General features: G+C 47.8%; 1 protein-coding gene and 1 gene segment (V, D, J or C); both read right to left on the minus strand.

Moving 5' to 3' along the window:
• LOC138924615 (rho GTPase-activating protein 20-like) overlaps nt 1-18,542 on the minus strand; it is an 85,358-nt gene that overhangs the window by 46,147 nt on the left and 20,669 nt on the right. Inside the window, exon 2 of the mRNA XM_070269697.1 lies at nt 16,346-16,621. The gene's annotated coding sequence lies outside the window, so the exon portion shown is untranslated. The remainder of the gene's footprint in view (nt 1-16,345; nt 16,622-18,542) is intronic.
• LOC138924540 (immunoglobulin lambda variable 1-40-like) lies at nt 11,667-16,784 on the minus strand. The segment is given in 3 exon segments: nt 11,667-11,690; nt 16,290-16,621; nt 16,730-16,784. Coding segments are annotated over 3 exon segments (411 nt in total).

Raw genomic sequence — 18,542 nt, forward strand, 5'->3', positions numbered from 1 at the left:
GGAAACAGAATCATATACATTTTGAACTACATTTTAGATTACATACTTTTAACATGAGATACTATGTTTATTCATTGTGACTCAGATAATTTTTTCATTCATCCTAATTTTCAGTACAATCTCTAGACTTCTAGGTACATACTTATAGCTTTCATCATTAAAATCTAATTCTTCATATTTAAATGTTTTCTCTTTTTTTCTATTCTTGACTTGACACAAATCTCAGGGTAAACCTTTCAGAAGAGCTGTGTCAGCAGTCATCACGTGTGGTCCAATACCGAAATGGAACAATTCTAGTCTTCTCTGTTCTGGGATAATGCTTTTCTCTGGTTTAAAGATACACCATCCTTAAGCCATTGAGGAAGTAGTCCTTATTGCTTTATTTCTACATTTATTTTTACAAAGGCAGGCATGGAGATGAATTTAATTGTCATCTTCTTAAGCGTTTATTGAAAACGTCATCTGTGTTTTTCTACTTAAACCTTTGCAATGAGAAAGGAGCCAAAAAAGGATGGTTTTGAAACAAATCCACTCATTTCACTCTCATGATTGAGTCCCACTTCTGTCTCTCTTGGCTTATGGTAAACCTTTACATCCACTAATTCTGTGTTCGATTTCCAACACCAGCTGTGGAGTCTTCTTTTCCATTTCCAGAATCTTCCAGGGAACTGACAGACCTAAGGCCTGTGCCTTCATTGAGTGATAAATGATGAACAGTGGTCTCTTCTTTGCCTTGATAAACTCTCACCGATTTCTCCTGATCTGGCTAGAGAAACACACATTTGCAGTCTTGACACAGTCCTGAGGTCAGGGACACAAACTGTTCCGAGGATGTGGACACACAGGCGTCAAGGTACCCTCTTTCCCTCCTCCCAAGTGGGTCCTGTGACTCTCGGAGCAGCCTTGTCCCTGGGTTCCTGTTCATGCAGGAAGGTCAGTCCTCACAAGGGAGCCTGGGGTCTGAGGGCAGGGAGCCCCCAGGGAGCAAGATGCACAGAGCTGAGGGTCAGGCCCAGGGGATCAGGATGGAAGTGACTGCTCCTGGCCTCAAGAGGACAGGAAGAGGGCCACCATCCTGGGATTGGGTAAAACAGGAAAATAGAGGCATATTTTGGGTTTCTGACAAAGATCTGGGATTGGATTACATGGGTTCCTTGTGGTCAGATACTGGCAGGTTCTTAACTCGGCTGGACACATTGGCATCACCCTTCTGTTGACTCTTCCGTCAATTATCTAGAGAGAATTTGTGCCCTGAAAATAAAGCTTCTGTCTGTGCAGCAGTGATGAGGGTGAGAACAGGCTGTCAGGAATGGCGCAGCCATCCTCAGAGGCGCAGCTCCCACAAAGTCTCCAGACGTTCAGGGATGGCAGCAGATGAACGGCAGAGTCACCCGGATGTAGACTCAGATGAGGAAGTGACCAGAGAGTGACGGCCTCACAGGGGGAGGGGGAGGGGCTGCATCGTGATTCCTCACAGATCTGGACACTGTGTCAAGATCATCTCATGTCTGGTCCCAGTGGCCAACCCCGTCCTAGGACAGGATCTAAGAGACCCTCAGGAAGCTTTCCTGCCAGACCTGAAGCCAGAGGGTCTGTCTCAGATGCTGTGAGAAAAGAACACCTGGGTCCACGTTTCTAGGGCTTCTGCCTGGATGCTGTTGTCGCCAGGCCACACTGATCATCTCAAGGTGCTGCTTTCTCTGCTGTGGATGATCCTGTTCCTGAGACCTGACCCGACACCACAGATGGATGTGTGAGCACAGTTTGGAAGCAGGAGCCTGAAACACATAAAAGATGGAGAAGGGGAGGTTTGGGGTCCCTGCTCATGTTGTCCACAGCCTGACTCACTTGAGGATTCACAGCAGATGTTTGGGATTGCCAGAGAGGATGATAAGTGAGGGGGAAATTGCAAAGATAACCAAGTCACCCAGTATGGGAGCCACAAAACCTGAGCGTTGACTGAGAAGAAAGCTCTGGCTGTGGAGACTGTGAGGGGAGGAGCTCCCAACTCGTGTTTCATGTCTTCACTGATCAGGTGAGGAGACACTCTGCAAATTTAATAATAATGCTACAAAGTCAGCCCCTCGTTAGCACTGAAGGGGGGTTGACTCTTGCTGCCCAAGGAGTGTGACTCTCGGTCCCCAGCCCTCCCACACTGGAAGAGCACTTTGGCATCTGGGTTGTGCTGGTTAGTGATGCTAAGCTTCACCCTCGACTTGGAAACCAGAGCTGTTGGCCGAGGGCCATGTGGAGACCGAGAAGAGAACTGAGGTTGTGAGAGTGTGGCTGTTCCGATGGGTCTGGAGCTTTAACTGGATATCCCAGGGGCTGATGTGTCAAAACCACTCCGTTCTATCCAGCGCTTTTTTCCGGGGCAGCAGATCTTGGCTTTCCATCCGGGAATCCCAGTTCCCGCAGGAGGCCGGCTCAGCAGGGAGAGAAGCAGAGTCCTGTGCGCACAGGACAGGTCCACGCTGCAGGGAGCAGGGCAGCCCTGGGCAGTGTGCCTACACGTGTGTCAGGGAGCCATTAAAGGTGTGGTGTTCAAGGTCAGTGAGGAACAGGGGGACCCAAGGCATGGTGAGGACAACCTGAACCCTGCCCCTTAAGGCCCCAAAGCTAAGGCACAGCTACCTCACATCTCTATCCTCCTCCACACCCAGAGGGAAGGGAGGGGCCTGTGGAGGTTCATGTTACTTGTCAGCTTATGTATGCCATGATATTCAGTCAGGACCCAGATATTTGGTCGTACATTACTCTAAGAGTTTCTGTGAATGCATGTTTTCAATGAGATTAATAATTAAATCAGTAAACACTGATTGAAATTGATTACTATCCATAATGTGGGTGGGCCTCATCCAATCAGTTGAAGGACTTGATAGAGAGAAGACTGACCTCCCCTAGGAAGAGGGAATTCCGCCAGCTGACTGCCTTCAGAACCCAACTGTAACTTCTACTCTTCCTTCCCTGGGTCTCTAGCCTGCCAGCCTTCTTCACATTTTGGACTTGCCAGTCTCTATAATCATGTGAAACAATTTCTTAAAATAAATTTCCATAGATAGATACACACATACATACACACATAGGTAGATGGATAGACGATAGTCAGATACATACATAGATACATGGATAAAGAGAGAGAGAGACACATCCTACTGATTCTGTGCTCAGGAGAACCATAAGTCGTATACAGCCCTTCATCCAAATCTCTGCCTGCTCTTCGCTCGTTCTGGCCCTTTGCAGGGTCCTGTCCTATGGAACAATCTGTGATACGCGGTGGCACAAGGGCAGCCTGTGCTCTGGGCCCTACACAGACCTCAGGAGGTAGTGGTCACAGGGAAGCAGAGGTCCAGGAATATTCCTGGATGGTTGTGCACTGTACACAACCCCACGAGACCAGGCTGTCGGCGCCCCATTTGTTGAAGGACGGATTCACACTCTTTCTGCGACAGGCCAGGCAGCTATCGCCAGTAATCCATGATTTTGTGAGAAGGGCCTTTGGGTTTCCTGTCCAGGATTCATGGATGCATGTTCCACTTCTGAGCCTTGGAAATGATGTCAGGGACCCTGGGAGCACCTTCTTCTTTAGAGCCGCTGGGTCACAATCCTCATGCACAGGTGACAGATCAGAAGGTGCTCCTTGTGGTGAGGCGACAACAGGAAACCCATCACCCTCAGCGCACATGGTGGGTGCCAGCATGGGCTCAGGGCCCAGTGGCATCCAGCCCTGGCCTGCTGCACCCACCCTCTGCCCGTCAGCCCTCAGAGCAGGTTCCCCACCTGGCCTCTGACTCTTCTGGGACTAACGCTGCTCTCCTTGCCTCACCTTGATCATCAAAAACAACCTCTCTGTTCCTGGAGTTCAAAGACGATGCTCCACCCCTCCCTTCCCAGATGGATCGGCTCCCCAGGAGGGAGAGAAGGAGCATCCCAGGGCTGTGTGCCATTTATGTCTGCTCTTAGCATTTTCTTTCTTTGCTGAGATCTTCTCCCTCATGGTTCATCGTGATTACATTTTACCTGAAGACCTTGCAGCGAGTCTTTGGATCATTTCGGGAAGAACTGTTATCTTAGTGACAGTCAGTTTTTGACCCAGAAACTAGGAATATCTATTCATTCATTTATTTTTTAAATTTCTCTTGAAAGGTTTTGTAATTTTCAGTATACAAGATTTGCAATTTTTCTCAGATATATCCACGTTTCATTAAATATTAATAATGTTGTATGTTATTGTTTTTCTTTTAAAAATTGAAGGTTCATTACTGCTATATAGAATACAATTAATTTCTGCATCTTGGCATTTTATCACAAAATCCAAACTGAAACAGTCAGACCGGAAGCATATCGCAGTCACTCGACCCTGCGCTGGGCATGGGCAGACTCGATCTCTTTTGGCCTCCTCAAATGTCTCCACTGAGAGAATCTTCTCTCTCAACAAGTAATTTTTGTCTATGCAAACATGAGTTGGATAAGAATATATTAGCAATGATATTCTTCATGATATGAAGAAAAGGGTATGACTTTGTCAACTGTTCTGGTTCTAGGAAAATCAGGTCTTGTCTAAGATGTGACAGCAGAAGCCATCTCCTGAGCCACCAGAGGGGAGAGCGCACCAGGCCAGGAGAGTGGGGGTGCGGTGCGGTTTGTGTCTCACGTCCTCGGGGGTCTAGAGCACATGTGAGCATTAGTGATGCCGGGCCATGTGTTACAGTAATAGTGAGCCTTGTCCTCAGGTCGCAGCCCGGGGACAAGCAGAACACCAGAGTTAGTTGTGTCATCTTTGGATCCAGAGAAGTGGCTGGGGATCCTGGGCCCTGATGCTCATTTGAGTCTGTGTGGCAGAGCAAGAGATACCTGGGGGCTCCCTGGCTTTGGCTGGTCCAGAATATCCTGTATCCACCAACACTGATGTCACTGCTGGCAGTGCAGGTGAGTCTGGCATATGCTCCAGATGATGCAGAGGCAAGGTGGCTGAGTCAGCACTGGCCGGGAGAGGGAACCTGCAGACACAGACACCCGTGGATGATGAGGCAGAGACTAAGGTTAAGCAGCTAGAGGGTCTCAGCCACAGGGGGCTGACACAGGCTCAGGAGCTGACTCTGGACACTGCAGACTGTCCCTACCTGTGCAGGGAGAGAGAGGCATGAGGAGGAGAGGAGTCCCGGCCGTGGTGCACACAGCCTGCTGGGGCCCCAGATCAGGGCTGGGTGGCCCCCAAATCTTTGATCTTCTCCATTGACCTGAAAGAGAAGGGGCTGCTCACACAAAATTGTCCCCCCTAATGATGATCCCACTTTTATCCTGAGAACCAGCTGAGTCTGAGCTTGATTCCTTAGATGGAGGAGCTGATGGGTGAGTTCAGAGTTTGCCCCATCAGAGGGACCAGGAAGGAAGCAGCTGAGGGACCTTACGCAGACCTGTGAGCAGAGAGGACACAGCTACTGAGACCCCTCAGCAAACACAAGCACCAATGTCCCAGCCCTGGAGGATTTGAGGGATTACACAGCAGGGGGCACCCAAGGTGCAACCTTGGGGAAGACCCACAGCTCCCCCTGCTGCTCACTGTTCTAACTTCAGTCTCAGGTTGGAAATAATGTCAGGGACACTGGCTTGACAGCCTGGTCACTGTGGGTCCACAAACATCCATGCGCCACACCCCGTGCTCTGCCCCCACGTAAGTGATATTGATAAGCAACCTGTTTAACGGTGGGCTTCCTGGACTACTAGGAGGAAGAGATGTGGAAATCTGACCACAGGACAATGAGACTGAGTCTGCAGTGAGTGAGGAAGCAGAGGGCTCTGGGAGCAAAGACCCGAGCAGCTCCTTCCACAGGGGCCACATGAAGGAGCCACTGGAGCCCTGGGTCTGAATGGAGACCGGGGTTCTGCTGGTGGACAAACAAAGCAATAACTGTTCCTAGAAAATGTGCTTGATTCTTGGAAGATCGGCAGTGTTTGCAAATACTCAGGGACATTAAGTAGACTAGGTTGGTGGTTGGGTAGCAAACCATACAGGGGACCTTTGCAGTGGTCTACGGCACTGAAGCTGTGGCTCTGAGGAGAGCTGGAGCCCGATTCGAAAGAACTTTTTCTTTCACCAAGAAGGGATTGAGATGTATTTATGACAGCTTTAGTGAGGTTTAATTTTCAAATAATCAACCATTTTAAAGTGTGTAATTTGGCAAGCTCTCATGAATATATGAACACACTGGTGAATCCATCACCACCGTCAAGGCAATGACTGTATCTGTCATTATGTTGACATCACCAGTTTGAAACCACTCCATCCCGCCATCCCCTCCCCAATCCCTAGGTGATTGCTGATCTGCTTTTGTCTTTATAAATTAATGTCCATTGTGTAGAATTTTATATAATTCAAATCTTTGTTCTGGTTTCCCAGCTTTACTTGTCTGGCTTCCTTCATTGAGCATATGTATTTTGACACCCATCCCTGTTTTCACAGTTATCCACAGGCCATTCCTGGGTGCACAGTATGGATGGGCCGCAGTCTGCTTCTCCATCCGCCTGTTCATGAGCGTTTGGGTCTTTTACACTTTGGGCTATTTATACATAAAGCCGTTATTTATGTTAGAAGTAAATTTATTTCTTTGCATTTATTTAATATGTGAATTTCATATATTAAGTAGTTAAAATAAAATTTAATATGTAACTTTATGTTATAAATGAATAAACCTGCTGAGTATTTGTGTACAAGTCTTTGAATGAGTATGCACTTTACTTTTTCCTGGGTAAACAGAGCAGCTGGGTCTTAAGAAGCTATATATTTAACCCTTTTAGAAACTGCTCAACTGTTTTCCTAACTAGTTTGTCGATTCCGTGCTCCCACCAGCCGTGTGAGAGTAGCTTTGCCGCCTCCTCTCAGTATTGTACTTTTGTCCCTTCTCATGTAGGTTTAGTGGCATATAATTTTCATTTTAATTTGCATTTCCATAATATATAATGATGTTGAAAAATTTTTCATGAGCTTATTTGCTATCATGTATCATCTTTGGTGCAGTGTCTGTTGAAATATCTTTCCTAATTTTAAATTGAACTCTCCTGTAATTATTGAATGGAAAGAACTCTGCAACATATTATCCACACAAGTCCTTTATTAGGTAAGTGATTTGCATGCATATTCTCCCAGTCGATGGCTGTCTTGTCCTTCTATTAGCAGTGACTTTCAAAGTGCAGGGTATTTCGTTTTTGATGAATTCCAAATTATCAATTTGTTTTTTTGGTTTTTCTTTTTTTGGTTGGAGCTTCTGGTGTTGCAACTAAAAGGTCTTTTCCAGCGTGAGCATTCTTACATATTTCCCTTTATGACATTGTTTTCTTTCTTTCTTTTTTGTTTTGCTTAAATATATAAAACTGGAAAAGCTGAGTCAAACTAAATGTTTAGATTTCAATTTATCAGAAATTGGCAAAAGTTTTCAAAGCATCTCACATTCCAAATGAGTAATATAGGTGAGTTCCTCTGGCCCCACATCCCTGTCAACATTTGGTTTGTTAGACTTTCTCATTCCATCAGTTTCTGTAGGTGCATAGTTTCTTTTTCGTTTTTTTTTTTTTTTTTTTTTTTGAGGAAAATTGACCCTGAGCTAACATCTGCTGCCAATCCTCCTCTTGTTGCTGAGGAAGACTGGCCCTGAGCTAAGACCCGTGCCCATCTTTTGCTACTTTATATGTGGGACCCCTGCCACAGCATGGCTTGCTGAGAGGTGCCATGTCCACACCCAGGATCCAAATCAGTGAACCCAGGGACGTCAAATTGGAAGGTGCAAATTCAACCACTGCGCCACCAGGCTGGCCCCAAGTAGGTGCATAATTTCTGTAGGTGCATATTCCTTCCTCTCCATTAAGCCGAGGCAGCTCTGATTGTGCTAATTGGCTCACTATGGGCCACCTTTTGGTCCAGGTCTCATTATAGTTGGAATTTCCCTTTTGCTGATGACTTATAAGGCCAAGCACTTTCTAAAATTTTTTATTTATTTTCCTTTGTGAATTGTTTGTTCAGATCTTTTGCCCATTTTAATGGATTGTTTCTCTTTTCATGTGAAAATAGCGATTATTAATGTACTTTTGATGTAGCCATTTTGGTCACACATGTGTCATATGACACCTGGGCAGTTAGTGTGGAAGGTGAGGAGAAGTGGCCATGGTGGACACACCCAGGCCTGTTGAGGACTCACAGTGCAGACAGAGCTGTCCCAAGTCTGTGTGTCTTTTGTCACCCAAGCTCCAAGGGAACTAGGGCTCTCTCAGTCCCTTGGGCACCATCTGTCCCCAGGCCCCAGGGGCGGTAGGAAGTCACCCCCTGTGGGTCCCAGTGAGCACTGAGCCGGGCCGTGGATGAGCGAGGGGAGGAAAGGGCAGGCAGGATTCCGGCTGCACCGGCTGCCTCTGAGGCTGGAGTGCTTGCTTTTCAACAGGTCACAGAGTCCTGCCTTTCAGTCTCAGGGGTGTCAAGGTGGCCTTAATGCATCTTTCTCATTTCTCCCTCATTTTTCTGGATTAGCACCTCTTTTCCTCACTGTGATGGGGTCGGTCCCTCCTCCTTCTCTCTTACTCACCAAACCCACGTCCTGGACACCTGAGATAAAATGTCTCAAGATATAAGAAAGAGTCAAGTGCTTTTACTCCCACCATTCTTACTGTTCCTATGTCTCTCTGCCTCTGTCTCTTTCTCTCCTCCTTAAATTAGCATGTGCTTTTGAGTTTATTGCCAGAGTTCTAAAATCCTTGGTCCAGAAGATCAGTGAGATACCTCTAAGGTGGTCACTCCAATGAACTCCAGTGAGGCAGGAGTGAGGGGCGTCATCCTGGGGTTTCCGCCTGGAGAGGAGAGTATTCCTGCTCCCCTAGGGAATGACACCGCACGAGACAGCAGGGTGCACCAGGTTTGCTTTCTACATTTGCACCATTACTGCAGGACCAGGTCACTCTGTAGCAGCTTTCCAGCCGCCTGCTGCCTGGGGAGCTCATGGTAGGAAGCTATATGCCTTGCTCTTCCCTGGAGAAACAAGAAGAAAAAATCCAACACTTTTGATGGTCAGGACACCAGACACTCTTTCTGGGAGCCATGTGACAGTGTCGGTAGCAGGTCAGAAGAAACAGGATCATCCCACTTCCCCATTCATCTGGATCACTGTTGCTTCAACAAATGACACAGCAATGCAGTGAGATGCTCCACAGACTGGCTGGTGGGGATGGTTGAGTAGCAGTCAGCCCCAGAGCTGGAGCCCCAGAAATGATCAGGAATTCCATCCCCCTTGCTGTGGCTTCCTTCACTCTTCAGGCACGTCACATCCTGATGGGTCTTCCTAGGGTGCTGTTGACAGCATCCGATGTAGAAGGTGCTCTGCTCACTGCTCAGGGTGCAGCTGAGCATGGCCAAAGCTCCCAGGGAGGCAGACGCGGAGAGTAACTGAGTCACACAGGCTGACTGAGTCTGGAAACACAAACAGCCATTATGGTGGAGGGAGGGAAAGAGGGAGGGACATTTCTTCCATGTGGTTGGGAGGTAGTTTAGTGGGCTGGGGAATCAGGACCGTCCTGACCTGAGCAGTACAGGAGGAAGGGGAGGAGAGTGGAATCCAGGCCTTAGTGCAGACGCCCCGGAGCTCTGCTGAGATGGAAATGCTGCAGGTCTCTCTCATCCTCCTCAATCCCCAGAGAATAGAGCCCTTCATACAAATTTGCTCCTCTTCTCCTGGCCAACCAAACACCTCCTCGGTTCATGTTTGCCTCTCCCACCACACACACAATGTCCTGAGATCATTATTTCTGGGAGGGGTAGACCTGGGCTGAGACTGGGCTGAGAATCACCAGGAACGCCGAGACATCCAGCTCCTGGGCCCAGGGGGCAGTGAGCAGAGACCAGGGGACAGGTGTCTGGTTTCCCAGCTCTCAAAGATCCCTTGGCAGCAAGCCTACAGCGCCCCTGCTGCCCCAGGCCCAGGTCCATCATATCTGTGACCAGAGGACAGGTGACCCTGCCAGAGGCTCCTGCCTCCCCCACTGCTTTGATCACTGCCATTCCCTGAGGGCAGAGCGAGGCCCTCCTCAGGGGCAGCCTCCCACCTCATTTCAGTCTGTCGTTGTCTGCTTGGGCCTCCTCAGCAGGAATCAGAGACAGAATTCACCCCCTTTGCAAGGAGTCCTCAGGGGAAGGGGCCTCATATGCAAACCCTACATGAAGGAAAACATTCATTAGCTGAGAACAGGGACAGGTCAGCCATGAAGTCACTTCCCAGGCTGCTCAGGAATCCAGGTCCCTTTCCTCCTGCCTGACCCCTCACTAGATGCGCACAGAGGACACATGGGGGTGAGAGTTTCGAGGATGAAGGCGCACACTGGGTAGCTCCCTGGGGAATGAGGAGAAGCCCAGGGAGGAGAAGGGGAAGGGACTCCTGTGGCTGGAAGAGTCAGGAAACTCGACGGTCCTTAGGAACTAAGGGACTAGAGAGGTCGGGAGAGGAGAAGGGATGTGAGGAGCACTCCTGAGGAAAGATCTGGGAAAAAGTCCATGTCTTTTCTTCAGGAAGTCATCACAAATGACATTCTTTGAAGCATTTTCCTCAAACCTCTGAATCATTGTGAACAGAGCCTGGGCCCAGGGGAACGTGACATGTGTAGCTATTAGGATCAATCTTTCTTATTAGAGAGTTTTGAAAAGAATGTGGTTCATACTCAAGAACCAAAGCTCTGGGCAGGGGTGGGGAGGTTAAAAACGAGAACGATTTATATGCTTTTATCTGGCAAAATGTCCACTCTACATGATTTTGCCAGAAAGATCACCTCCAGCCAAAAATAAAACAAAAAAAACAAAAACTTTTACCAAAATAAAATAAAACAAAATAAGCAGATAATAAGATCAAATAATAAGATTTCTATAGCCAGAAAACTTTGAGAATTCTATGCACCAGACTCTTAGCTCACTTGAGTCTGGGGAGTTGTTAGGGGCAGAGAGCACATCCTGGCCGTCAGTTTGGTGCGCTCTCTGTGTGTTACAGTGGGGTTGCGTTATCTTGAGATATTAATACACCAAAATGTTTAAATGGATTAGTGAAAATCTAAAGTCATTATTTAATCAAGAGTAGTCAATGAATTTTCCTGGGGAAAAAAGCTCTATTTTAATTTTGCATTTACAATGATACCACCTCTTGAAATATTATTTTCTCTGTAAGTTTTGTTATTTTTAAACAATTTTGATTAAATCACACAACGGGGACTTTATGAAATTTTCTTCATTATTGAGCAGAAATTAATTTTTACAAAATATTTGCACCTTGAGTTTTTTTGGCACTGCTTCCTTTCTGATGATGCAGAAATGTTCATTGTGAATTTTATTTTGCTTTTCCTTCCACTTCAATAAACGAGGATTTGCAGGTCTGCCTAGTCTCTCACACACAGGATGAGGCTGCCTGTGTCCCCTCTCCCCATGGATGCTCTCTCCCTGGTGGGGCCCCCTCAGCTCTCAGGCTCAGGGCAGAGAGAGGAGCACGGGCACAGCTGACTCTCTCCCAGTTCAGGCCCCATCCTGATCCAGTACTACTCGGCCTGTGTAGTGAGGAGCATGTCTTCAATAGCAAATGTTTACTGAACACCGATCTGGTGTTGAGTCTGGGGGTTGGCAGTGGAATTCTAGGCTGTGCTAGACAGCCTCATCCCTGCTCATAGAGCTGAACCTGAAGAAGAAACACGATGGTGGGAGGCATACAGGGGGCCTCCCTTCCTCACTTTCACCACTGGAGGCAGGAGACCAGAGCAGACACTGCTGCACTCATGGGTCTGTGGGGGATTGAAGGTTTGTGGGATCACAGGGGAGCAGGGAGTCAGAGACAACACGAGAGCTGAGAGGACATGGGCAGGACTTGAAGATTCCCTGGGTTTAGGTGAAGATGTAGAGAAGTCCAAAAAGTGGATACAAACAGAGGAAGACAGAGATAAATAACATGACCCTGGAGATATGGGCTACTAGGAAAAATTGGATTAGTTAGCAGGACAAGTGCCTTAGGAATCCCAGATGTGGTTTGGTTTATCAGGTGAAGGGTCTTGCTCACTAGTTGAGCGTGACCTACTGGGAGTGCTGGAAAGGAAGACAGTGAGAGGCCATATGTCAGGAAGGTGAGAAGTGAAGAGTGGGTGAGAGAGTCAACAGAGAGAGGACAGATTCCCCTTTAGGAAAGATCGGACGGGAAGTGTAAGATGGAGGAATCTAAAGTCTAGCTGCCCTTCTCCATATGTTTCTTGTAAATGGAATCACGTTAATTTGTAGACTTTTACACAGAAGAGAAACCCAAAGCTCATAGATTTATTACCCTTGAAGACATTAACCAGTTTATTTCCAATGTAGAAAACTGGCTTCCTTGGCCCAGTCTTGGTAGAATAAATGTACTATATTTAGAAAATACTCTTTAAAATCTATTACTGTCTCACTAGTCTCCTCAATGAAATATAAGTTGAATAAATTTTTGACACGTGTTCTTACTCCATATGTTTAACTTTTGGAAAATTTTCCCTGACAATTTAGGTTACTTACTGAGATCTCTGAGAGGATCCTTCTATCTAATCTATTGACCCCGTGGTGACTGAGGACTGGAATCTTTAAGGTCAGGAATCGCTTCTCTCGAGTCCTGAAGTGATTCCCAGGAACAACTAAAACTTTGATTTTCTGATGCTATATTTTTCTAAAACTCCACCCCGACACACGTTTGTGACAATGGGCTGAAGATGCTTGGTTAGGGTCATTAGCTGACTGGTGGAAAGGAAATGAGAACATAAGAGAGATGGTAGAATTTGGGAAAAATCAATGAGTCTAGTCTGAGGACATTACATGATATGATTGGATAGACAAAGGACATTCCAGAAGGACCTTGACATGTAGAGTCCAGGTGGAGGAAAAACCAGGACAATTCAACTGCGGCTCTTAATAGTTTTCTCTATGTCCTCGATGGGCAGAGTCACAGCAGAGGTAGCGTCAGGCTGAGTGCTCTCATTCCCTTGGAACTTTACTCTGTGATGTGGACACTCCCAGAAATGACACAGTGGTGGCCAAAGGAGCAGTTGCTGTGGTTTGGGAGCAAAAGGAACTTCCATGTGGAGCATGTGGACAGAGGTATTGGTTCATGTGATGGTCCCTGAGTCTGGTCCACATTGGAGAGAGTGAAGGCGGGGAGAGGTGTCCGGTGAGCTTTGGAAGATGCCACCATGGAGGTTTCTTGAGCCTTCTTTACCTTCTTACTAAACCTGGGAAGAAGAGGTCATCAAGAGAAAGCTTTTTTTTTTCTTCTTTCTTCCTCTCATGAGACTACCTAAATTTCAGATCAACACGTTGTGGATGGGAATGAATCTGTCTTGTCCCGGAATTGATCTCTTGTAGGAATATCGGAAAGGCCAGGGAGCCAAGCTGTGGCTTTATGATATGGGAACAGTCTGGCCTGTGTCCCCTTCCCAGATCCGAGTGTCCACAGTACATGCCCCAACCTGAACTGACGATGAGGGTGCAGGGAAGAGTGAGGAAATGTTAGAGACCTATTTGGTAAAACTTCTATCATTTTCTTCTCCTATTTGGACTCCAAGTCTCCCAGACATGCAGTTGGCGTAGGACTGACCACACATGCTCCTGGATAGCCCTTGTGTTACCTAAACCAGTCAGACAATCCCCTCCCTGCTCACCATGGTGGAGCTGGGTGATGGTGTAAGTGAGCTCGTCCAGCCCTCCTGAAAGCTGATTTCCTGATCAGTGGAACAGGGAGGGCAAGTCTCTCTCCTTATGGACTGATTGTTGTGTGGACATGATGCCTGGGACTGCAGAGGCAAGTTTGGTCCATGTGGGAAAACAGCCTGGAGACGCTCTATATACTCATGGAGGATGTAGAGACAATCACAGAGAATCCAGCAGCGTTCATCAGCCCTGCTTACAGTTGGTCCTTGTGAAATTTTGCCATTTGTCTTCCTGATACCACAATCCAAACTTTGTAGCCCACCCTGAATTTCTGGTTCTAAACAGACCGAAGTATCCCTCTGTCCCTCCTTCCTCGGAGAGAATTCTCCAGACCAAAGACTGTTAAGCAGCCAGGTTGAAAGCCCCTGCAAGATGAGGTTCTCTCCTACGTGACGGGGGTCCCTGTGCCTGGCTCAGGGCCACTTTAAACTCACTTTAGCTCATATGTGTTTAACAATTGAAGGGACTGATTGAACTTCTGGAAAATCATATCTTCTGAATGAACGGATTAACCTAGTGATAGCATGACATACATATCTTAGAAAAATCCTCTCACTATTTTCAGTTGGTTCTAATGTAAAGCATTGCCTAAGTCCTGCCTCCCTCCTCATCCCTGCAGTGAAGGGCTGTCTTTCTTTAGGTGCATCCATCACATTTTGATTTCTAGTAGAGTTTTCTATATTTCTCCTACTAGACTGTGTTCATCCTGGGACCTAATGAGCCCATCCTAACACCTGCTTCCCAGCACATCCTTCCCCGTCCCCCAGGGGATGACTGGGATCAGGATGTGTGGACACGTCTGCCTTGACCCTGCCCAGTGGGAGAGCAGACCCCCTGCTCTGAGGCCTGGGGTTGCATCTGCAAATGAGTCGTCTCAGGGTCATCAGCCTGTCCATTCCTCTTGGCTCATTTTTCTCATCAATAGAATGGCAGATGTAGCCAATTAGGGGTTATCTATTCATGATACATAAAAGAACTTTCTGGAAGCATGTAAACACAAACCTATTACAGAATCCCACTTATTGAGTTTAAAATTAAGTAATCTGGTGGAAATTGTGGTTTTCATCTTTTCCAAAGTGGAAGATTTCTAATATGGGGGCAGCATTGCGAACGAGGGGACTGAGTTCATCCTTCACATTCTATTCCTCCAACAACATGAGAAAGTTTAACAGGCACAGGTGTAGTTTACATCAAATGTGAGATGAAAGTAAACCGGAGACGTGCATTCCTAGGACTTCTTGTGAACAGCCCCCATTTGTCAGGAGCTGATCATGTCTCCTGAAAATATAAGGTTTAAATAATCCTGTCATAAATATATGGGGTCATCATGTTGTCTCAAGTAATCGACTCACTTATGTCCCGCACTGTTCCCAAGAGCCCAGCCTCGGTTCCTCTCTTTCCCATTTTCATTCTTCAGTCCCTCCTACCTTCAAGACATGGGGACCCTGACCTTTCTTCTCCATCCCACCTGCTCCTCCCCTCCTCCAGGGCTCCTAGTCTGACATCGTATCATCCACACCCCCACCTGGTCCCTGCCTTCACTCTCCCCTCCTCCTAGTTCACCTTCTATGCAGCACCTGGATTAAATACACTTAAATCACATTCTGCTGTTTCCTTGTTCACCCCCCCTAATTCTCCCATCTCCACCAACCGCCACGCCTCTCCTCACTCTCCCAGGACATCTTTCTTTCAAAGCATGTTTTGTTTGTTTGTTCTCTCTCTTCCCCTGAGAGTGTCAGCTTCCTGAGCATGGGGACTTTCCCATATTTTCCACCTACTATCCTAAGCTCCTAACCAAAGTCTGACACATAATAGGTGTTCAATAAATTGTGTGGATGCACATCATCTGGACAGTCATCCTGAGTCAAACATAGCTGGACTCTGTGTCCTTGGTTCTTTTCTGACCCCTTGATATGGACTGAACTGTGTCCTTCAAAATCCTATGTTGAGACTCTATCCCCCAGTGTGACTGTCTTTGGGTATAAGGCATTAAAGGAGGTAATTAAGGTAAAAGAGTTCATGGGGGGGGGGGTTCTCCTAAGCAAGTAGGGCTGGTGTCTTTCTAAAAAGAGGAAGAGAAACCAGGGGTAAGTACACAGAGAAAAAGCCATGTGAGGAGACAGTAAGAATGTACACATCTGTGGGCCAAGGAGGGTGGCCTCAGGAAAAAACAAACCTGCCAGCACCTTGATCTTGGACTTCCAGCCCGCAGAACTGTGAGAAAATACCTTTCTTTGGGTTAAGCCAACTCATCTGTGTTTTTTCGCTGTGGCAGCCCTGCTGGACTAACACACTGCATGGATGCTGTGGCCAGCGCAGCCTGCCCCCACATCCAGGAATGTTTGCTCGATTTGAGAAAATCAATAATGTGTTCAAACCAGACACAGGCAGCGGGGGAAGAATGGGAGAGGACGAGGACACAGTCTCTAAACAAAGCACCCTGGATTGAGTCATAGAAAGTTTGGGGCCAAACAAACCAAGGAAGCAGCTGATGTGGCCGAGGAGTGGGGGCTGTGCAGGGAAGCCCCATGGTTGGGGGGGAAGCAGGTTTCTGTCTCACTTCCCCACAGGCCTGGAGCACTGTGTGAGCACTCAGGCTGTCATCATAGCACTCACAGTAATAATCAGCGTCGTCCTCAGACTTGAGCCCAGTGATGGTCAGGGTGGCCGAGTTGCCAGACTTGGAGCCAGAGAATCCTTCTGGGACCCCAGATGGCCGTTTGCTGTTATCATAGATGATGAGTTTGGGGGCCATTCCCGGGAGCTGTTGGTACCAGTGCACATCATAATCACCGATGTCGGAGCTGCTTCCAGTGCAGGAGATGGTGACCCTCTGGCCCAGGTTCCCAGACACTGAGGCCGGCTGAGTCAGCACAGACTGGGCCCAGGATCCTAGAAGAGGGAAAGACACAGAGATGGTGATGCTGGGGTCTAGAAACAAGATGAGAAAGCAGGGTGACATGTATCTTCCCAGGGTCCCTTGTCCCCATAACTAGTCACCTGTGCAGAGAACAATGAGGGTGAGGAGACGGGTCCAGGCCATGGTGGAGGTCATCACCGATTCCCACCGTCTGTGGCCCCACAGCTGAAGCAGAGCTTCTCCCAGATCTCTCCCTTCCCCTCTTCATACTCTAACAAAGGGAGGGCCCACACATGCAAATCAGACCCTCCCAGCTTTCTGATCTCTCACTGGGCCTTGGTTCAGGTCTCACTGCCTAACGATGGCCAGGGAGTGGGGAGTTCACAGCTGTGATCCCTGAACAGAGGGCACCAGGCAGTGCCAGGGGGCTGGTCCCAGCTGTGATCAGCCACAAAAACCTCAGGAACGAGCACTGAGCACCCCCTGGTGTCCAGGCCATGATTCATCAGGTGTGACACAGTGACTAAAGCCAATTAGAAACAGCTCTGGTCCCCACTGCTCTGTCCACTCTCCCCTTGCCTTAGGGTCAGGCCAGGTGGCCCCTCATGTTGCCTCCCCACCACCCAAAGGCAGTCTTTATGCTCTGCTCAGCCTCCTCAGGGGTGAGCATGTTCGTGTCGCCGTTGGCTGTTCAGCGGTCAGGACTGAGGTGGTGTCTCTTATCAAACTCCTCTTAGATCAGGATCAAGAACAGAGCAGTGACCGGCCCCATGGAGGGAGGTCCCCTTCTGTGCAGGACCCAGATTCTTTCCTCGTATGTGATCCCTCTCTTGTTAGAGATTAAGCAGTGCATCTCCAACACTCAAAAACTTTGCTCCAAAGCTTCTATTCCTGCTGAAATATAAGGACTTTGATTTTTGCTATGCTCTGTGACCAATACTTACCATTTACTGGTCTCCTCACTAATGTATGAGTTGAATAAAATATTTTACACTGGTTCATTCTATACTTGTATGAGAGTCAGGTGTTTGCCTTTTTGATTCAGGGTCACTCTGATCCCAACGCCCGAACATAGAAGTGGTAGGTGACTGGGATAGAGCACCTGTCACCTGGACCCCATGAGGTGGAGAATCTCAGCAATGACCCCTCACTGACCTCGTGGAGCATGTGCTTGGGGATGGGGGTAGAAGGGGCCAGGAATGGAGCATGCATCCAGAGACTCATGAGCTGACCCTCTGGGACTCGTCCTCACCTGAGGGACACGGTAGATGGTGGAGAGGAATGCATGTGATGATTGGCACCAGCTACTACTGTGGTTTCTTGAACCTTAATCATCCTCTCACTCCCTCTAGAGAGAGGATGTCCTCATGAGGGATTTTTGCTTCTTTCTACTTCTCCTGAGAATATTGAATTTCAGATTGATGCCTCACTGATGGAAGTGGGTGTGATTTTACCTGAGATCGATCCTTTGCAGACCATTAGAAAGGTCTGGGAGCCAGAAGCAGAGTTGTGTGAGACAGGAACCTGTGGCCTGTGTCCCCGGTTCAGCTCCCAGTATCCACAGTGCTAGGATCAACATGAACTAACGATGGCAATGGAGGACAGAGTGATGTGCCTGGTGGGGACCACTTAGGCAAACATTTTGCCTTTTCTTGTCCTCTCTAGACCCCTAATTTCCTAACCATGTGGTGAGCATGTGAAAAACCCCCACTGCAGCTCCAGAAATAGGCCTTTAATTTCCCAAACCGATCAGAAAATCCCCTCCTGGGATGCCATGACGGAATCAGGGGAAATGGTCTAAGTGCTCTGGTCTGGACCTCATGACAACCAGGATTCCTGTTCAATGGATCAGGGAGGGAAGTCTCTCTCATTCAACAGGATTTGTTGTGTGGATGCGATACCTAGGACTGCAGGGACATTTTTGATCCATGTGATAAATCAGCCTGTGGACAC

The sequence above is a fragment of the Equus caballus genome, chromosome 6 (assembly GCF_041296265.1).
Source record: "Equus caballus isolate H_3958 breed thoroughbred chromosome 6, TB-T2T, whole genome shotgun sequence".
Classification (NCBI taxonomy): domain Eukaryota; kingdom Metazoa; phylum Chordata; class Mammalia; order Perissodactyla; family Equidae; genus Equus; species Equus caballus.